The following is a 6457-nucleotide window of genomic DNA, read 5'->3' as shown; positions in this document are numbered from 1 at the left end:
CTTTTTTCCCGGCTAAAGGGTTTAATAAAAACCCCTAATAAAAAATTTAAAAAAAAAAAAAAAAAAAAAACTGGAAACGTACATATATAAGCTGCGCCGGGCTTTAAGCCGCTGGTATCTCCGCCGCTCACAGTTTTTCACAAGAACGCAACATAGGGCTGCTTCCTTATTAAATCTGCTATTAAGGACGCAGCCCTGCATCTCCAATGCCAAACCATGGATTCGTTCACACTGAGCTTACATGCAGCGGCTCTATTTCCCTCCTGTACTACCAGATCTATAGCCTTCAACTTAAAAGCTTCATCACATCATCTTCTTCGTGTTGTTTCCATAATGAGGGGGTATGAGTTTGAAGAAATTTCTCTGTCGTGCCTGCTGCTAGCATGTACTTGTTTTAAATGGAAATTAGCACTTTCTTCTTTGATTTCCAATTTTTTCTTTCAATGATACACTTCCTGTTAAAGAGCTCAGTGACCGTTGAAGAAAAATCCACAGAAAAGCCACACCAGACTATAAGCCGCATGGTTCAAAGCGTAGGAAAAAGTAGCAGCTTAGAGTCCAAAAAATACAGTAAGTCCCTTTTTGGTATACATAATTTTCCACAAACATCAACTTCCTGCAGAAGAAAATCTGAGATCAATCCTCTTTTTGTTTGTTTTCTGTTTTTCTTAGCTTAAAACCTAAAAACAGAAACAAATTAATGTAAATTTTGAAAAATGAGCACAAATACTATTTATTATGCAGAAATCATCAGTTGGCTGCTTTCAGTTTGTTTATGAACAAAATAAAGATTAGTCTTTCCCATTTATGCAATGTTTTAACAGAATTTATAACTGATTTGTGCTGAATGAAGAAAGAAGAAAATTAATTTAAATTGAAGTCAAATTTGCAAGAATTTAAGTCGAAGCATCTCAATTCTTATTTAGGACTCGCCTTAAAACTAAAAACCCTGTTTTTCCATCTGCGTGTGTGTGTAGGTGACGGGGTTGGATGGGAACTACAGGATCACCTGCCACACTGTGATGGAGGTCCTGAGGGAGCACAGGGACAGCGTCATGGCCGTCCTGGAGGCCTTCGTCTACGACCCACTGCTCAACTGGAGGCTCATGGACAGTAAGGGGCCGTCGAACTGTTCCTTCTCACACACACACCAATAAGCTGTTCCACCTCACACACACCCATTGAGCTGTTCCACCTCACACACATACTGTAGATCACTGCAGCTGCTGAACAAGTTCCCATATTAACATGTTTGCAGATTTTAATTTATTTAAACAGTTTTTATGTCAAAGTGAATAGGACTGAAACAATTAATTGGATTAATCTTGATTAATCGATTATTGAAATAATTGTCAACTAATTTAGTAATCAATTAATTGTTAATAGTAGGATACATACTGTAAAAAAAGATAATTTTCTGACAAAATAATACTCAGATTGAGGGCTGTTGTAAACGAATATTTTAGTAATCGAGTAATCTATTGATTATCTTTGCGATTAGTCAAGTAATTAGATTTTTTTTTTTAAAAAAGGTAACACTTTATTTGAAGGGGGGTGAATAAGACTGACATGACACTGTCATGAACATGAATAAGTCTTCATGAATATTTATGACTGTTGTCATAAAGAGTCATTCGGTAAATCATGACACTTTTAATACAAAGTTGATATTGAAAATGTCTTTGTTATGACAACGTGACATTACCCAAGACAACGTTGTTGTCATGACAACTTGACATTAAACAAGAAATTATAACTTGTCATGAATGTCATAACAGGTGAATTTTAATAATTGAGGTACTTGAATCATTCGAGGAATCGTTTCAGCCCTTCTCAGAGCTCTAATTGAGTCAAAATAGTTTAAAAAACATGTTCACTTTACATTTAAGATAAAAAACAGTTTACCTGTAAACATGTTACACCCAAAACTCCTCGGTGGCAGTTTTAGCTCCACCTGGTTCAAATTTTGTAGAAAAAAAAAAAAGAAAATCAAAAATCAATCCAGTTAATCGTAAATCCAATAAATGAACAGATTAGCCTCACACTGTTTTCATGCTAAGTCAAGCAGAAAGAGCTGAACTTAAAAATATTGTTAGACAATTTTTTTTCATTGCACACAAAACCTTTGCTACAAACGATTAAGCAAATTCTGTTGTTGCATTTTAGGCAACAAAATGCTTATTTAAAAACTGAATTGAATTAGTTTACTAGATTTTGCTGTTTTGAAGTATGTGGATCAACATGACTCAACAGACTTATGGAAGATTACATTTCAGACAGAAATATGACAGTCAAACCCACAAGGCATGTATATAAACTTCTGACCAGAGCTGTAGATTTCTACAAATTAATCAGGAAAACAACTCGGTAAGAGTCTGAGTGAAAAAAGTGTGCTTTAGAGAATAATTAGCTCTAACAAATATTTCACACATGCAGAAATTTTTCTTCCCTCAGATGGTCTGACATGATGAACTGAAAGAAGATTATCACTTATTATTTTGTGCAAATAATAAAAACGTCTTGTGGCTTGTGGTGTCAAGTTTGCGTTCATTAATATAATAATTTTATAAAGATAAAAGATTTAGCTTTAGAAATTACAAACATCCCAGAGTTAATTTGTGTGAGAGCAGAGCGGAGCTGCATGAGGAGTAAATAATGCAGACAGTAGAATCTGTGCAGCAGTTAACAGACTGAGATGCATTTTTATTTCATTAATGAAAACCCGTCTCTGTAAATAAAATGTGGAATAATGTGGTTGTCTGCCTGTCGCACAGCAAACACCAAAGGCACCAAGCGTTCCCGAACCAGGACCGACTCGTACACCGCCGGCCAGTCAGTGGGTGAGTAGCATGCAGACTGCAGAGAGAATGACTCCACTTTAGCAGAAAACACAACCAAACATTTGAATGTTATCTGCAGAGGCGCTGGATGGCATAGACCTGGGAGAGACCACGCACAAGAAACCCGGGACCACGGTGCCTGAATCCATACACTCCTTCAGTGAGTCCATCTGTTCCACATGAATGTTATTGTGTTGCAAACCGACTGTAATTTTCTAGGTCAGTGTATTAATCCCGGCGGGTTTGTGTTTTAAAGTTGGAGATGGTCTTGTGCAGCCAGAGGCTCTCAACAAGAAAGCCATTCAGATTATCAACCGAGTACGCGACAAACTCACAGGTGGGTTCTGGACTCAGAACAGACCCAAACTGGACGATCACAGCTTGGTTTTTCCTCAACATGCTGCTGTGCAACAAAACTATCTAAAGGCTCTGAGGTGTCGATCTCTACACCTAGCCACTCACGCTGAGTTTATGTTTTCAGGGCGAGACTTTTCTCACGATGACACGCTGGACGTCCCAACACAAGTGGAGCTCCTCATCAAGCAGGCCACGTCCCATGAAAACCTGTGCCAGTGCTACATTGGATGGTCAGTACTTGGAGATCAGACTGACATCATGATGACTGCCAACACTGGAACATTTCCACATCTTTCATGTTTCAGTCACAAACCTTTTATTGGAATTTCTTTGGTAGATCAACAAGTAATACTAGATAGAGGTTAGCTTTCAATATTTAAAGGGCCAGTATCATTTTACATCCACATAGTTGCTTTATATGACACAATCAAGCAGCTATGTTGCCTTCAGTTGTTATAAAAAATACTATATATCAAATACGACTTAAATTGAACACCTTGAAATTGGGCCTCTGTCTCTATAAGAGGATCCTGCTCTTCCCGGCGCTCCAGGAAGTCATCCCAACATGGCGTCTCTAATAACCCTTTAACAACATTTTTAACAGCGTCGCTCTAAGCAGTAGCTCCTATAATGATCAAAGGAAAATAAACTTTTTAAAGATATTTTCTGCTATTTGTAATTTGTTCTAATGGAATAAAAATCTATTAAAATCATAAATCAGGTTTGGTATAAAAAAATCTTAAGATTTTATTTTTAATTCTCCACTTTAACCTAGTGCAATGTTTCTAAGAACGTTGCAAATGGCATTATGGAAGAGCTTTGCTGTGGTGTAACCTGGAGGCAGATAGAACAAAGAGCAGAAGCTTCTTAAAGAGTCAGAGGCCTAATTTCAAAGTATCAAATTATGAAGTCAAACTTCTTTTCCTTCCTGTTTAATATGTGCAGCATTTTTATAACAGCTGAAGGTAACACAGTTACTGTTCTATAAATGCCACTATGTGGCTGGAAAACATGATACCGACCCTTTAAGGCCAACTGTTAGTTTTTATCTCCACAAATCAGGTTTTTGACAGAAGAGTATCAAAAAGAGGGCCACAGTTGGAAGAAAGTAATAAAACGTTTTGTTACATAAACTGTAGCTTTCACAAGTCAAATCAAACCATATTCTTGCCTTAGAATGGCCCAGTCAAAGCCCAGACCTATTTGTAATTTTTTCTCCATCTATTTGGACTGAACTTGAAATATTTAGCAAAGTGAGAACTTTTTCAGTCTTCAGTAAGGTTTCTAATTCACATATTTTGTGTGAATTTGTCACAGAAAATCATAACACAAGATACTTAAGTTCATCATTGTAATGAGACAAAATATGAAACAGTCTGAGGAATTCCTACCAAAAGGCCAAGCACCTCATCTGAGTAACTCCAAATGAGGTGCTTGCTGTAGAGACAGCAAGCACGTCATCTGGAGTTACTCAGTTCGTTTAACGTTCTGATGTTTTGTGTCTACCTTCCAGGTGTCCATTTTGGTGAAGTCACAGCTGGAGGTCTCTGATGTACCAAGAGGAGAACACGACGGAAAAACTCTCCCTAAAAAAGTTCTGAGTGCAGAACTGCTGGGAGTGATGACATTTTCTCTTTTCTTTTCAGTGATTGTGTGAATTACCTGTGACACTCTCTGAGATTACGGTTTTTACTCCATAATTTATCTATTCAGTGCTCAAAACCACTTTCCAAATTTTTAACATCATAATTATTTGCTAGAAGCTTTCTATGGAGTGAATATTGTAATAAGTTATATTTTGTACTTGGGAAAGGCCGAGTTGTTCTTAAAGCCAACCATGGCCGTTATCACTCTGCTAACGTGACAACTGCATCTATGTTTGCCCATTGCTAACTGAAACACATACTGTGAGGTGTGTTGGTGTGCCATTAAAGCTTGTACAGATCAATGTATTAGTGCTGAGTTCACAGAACTGAGCTGCTCATCTTCTGCTGCGAGTTTAAACATAAAGCAAATAAAATGTCCAAGCTCCTTGGAAAAAGTTAATTTTGCTCTTGCAGTTCCTCTGGCAGCCACTGAGGGCGCTCTGATTCTTTACAAAACCCTTCTTCCACTTCTCTAGTCAAGCTTGAAGGAAGAAAAAAAAATCCTCTATGGGGTTAGAGACAAGGAGAGCAGATCCCACTTCAAAACTACAACTAATATGTGATTTTTTTTCTCTAGGCTGAGATGAGATTTCTTGTTCTTCCTGTCGCTGCTTCTATATTTGTCATCTCATAATAAATATTGCAGGGAAGTCTTCCAGCTCAACAGGGAGATGCAGCCTTGCACAAATAAAACTGAATCCGATGCTGCAAATTGCAGAGGCAGACAACTATTAATTTGTGCTGCTGTTATCTGCAGAGTGAGGTAGCCTTTGTTCTGTTTGCTCTCATTGTTTTTCCCACTTAATTTCTCCATTTATTTCTCCTCTGAAGGTTAATTACTTATAGATAGTTAAGGATTAGGGATCAGCGGAAAGCAGTCATTGATCTCTTCCCTGCCATGTCCACCTCTGCAATGTCACACTCTTTACACACTGGAACAGAGGCCTGGTGATTATCTGCTCATATCGATCCAGTCCTCTGTTTTTCTCTTGCTTTTCTATTTTTTACTGGCACACTCTTTCCTTTTAGCAACCAGAACCTCATTATCAAAAACGTGACTCTTCATAGCCAGGGCCACAGTTTCTGCTGTTCCTTTTCTCTCTAGCTTTATTTGTTTGTATTTTTTTAGTTTCTAAAGTCTGGTGAGTGCCAAGCAAGTCAATACCTCAAGTTAAATAGCTTCCATTGATTGGGAGACAAATTTAGCTGTTTACCAACTGTGGAAATGAGCTAAGGCCACAAAACACCAACCAAAGTGTATGCAAGGGGCAGGTCGATGTTGACGAATGATGCTCGCTGGGAGGCAATGCCCCCAAGGTAAGGAAAGGTGAACAGGTTTGGCAGTGGAAAGGTTCATTCAATCAGGCTTTCAGGAAGTCACATTACCAGCCGTGACAGAACAATGGCTTACAGTAAAACCAGGGGTGAAAGTAAGGGGGTACGGTAGGGTACTGCATACCCCTAAAAGATTTAGCGGGGGTACGCAGTACCTGCAAGAGAGAGAGAGCGGCTGTCTGCTGTAAAAAATCGATGGGTTTGTTTCACTGTGCAGCCGTGAGTGCACCCACTAAACAGCCGTGACTGATTAGTTTTTCAAGAACAATCTAAAACACG

The 6457-nt window shown here is 38.4% G+C and overlaps 1 protein-coding gene across 1 annotated transcript in view; it reads left to right on the top strand.

Moving 5' to 3' along the window:
• The window catches only part of mtor (mechanistic target of rapamycin kinase), a 168919-nt gene extending 163676 nt beyond the window's left edge, over window positions 1-5243 (top strand). Inside the window, exons 35-40 of the mRNA XM_015056992.1 lie at window positions 978-1113; window positions 2775-2840; window positions 2920-3000; window positions 3097-3177; window positions 3322-3427; window positions 4711-5243. Of these exons, the coding sequence (XP_014912478.1) occupies window positions 978-1113; window positions 2775-2840; window positions 2920-3000; window positions 3097-3177; window positions 3322-3427; window positions 4711-4726 (486 nt within the window). The 3' untranslated portion in view covers window positions 4727-5243. The remainder of the gene's footprint in view (window positions 1-977; window positions 1114-2774; window positions 2841-2919; window positions 3001-3096; window positions 3178-3321; window positions 3428-4710) is intronic.
• Window positions 5244-6457: the final 1214 nt, after the last annotated feature.

Source organism: Poecilia latipinna, unplaced genomic scaffold (assembly GCF_001443285.1).
Source record: "Poecilia latipinna isolate Pla-1442-1.1 unplaced genomic scaffold, P_latipinna-1.0 Scaffold1427, whole genome shotgun sequence".
NCBI classification, from domain to species: domain Eukaryota; kingdom Metazoa; phylum Chordata; class Actinopteri; order Cyprinodontiformes; family Poeciliidae; genus Poecilia; species Poecilia latipinna.
This window is presented reverse-complemented; position numbering and strand designations above follow the sequence as displayed.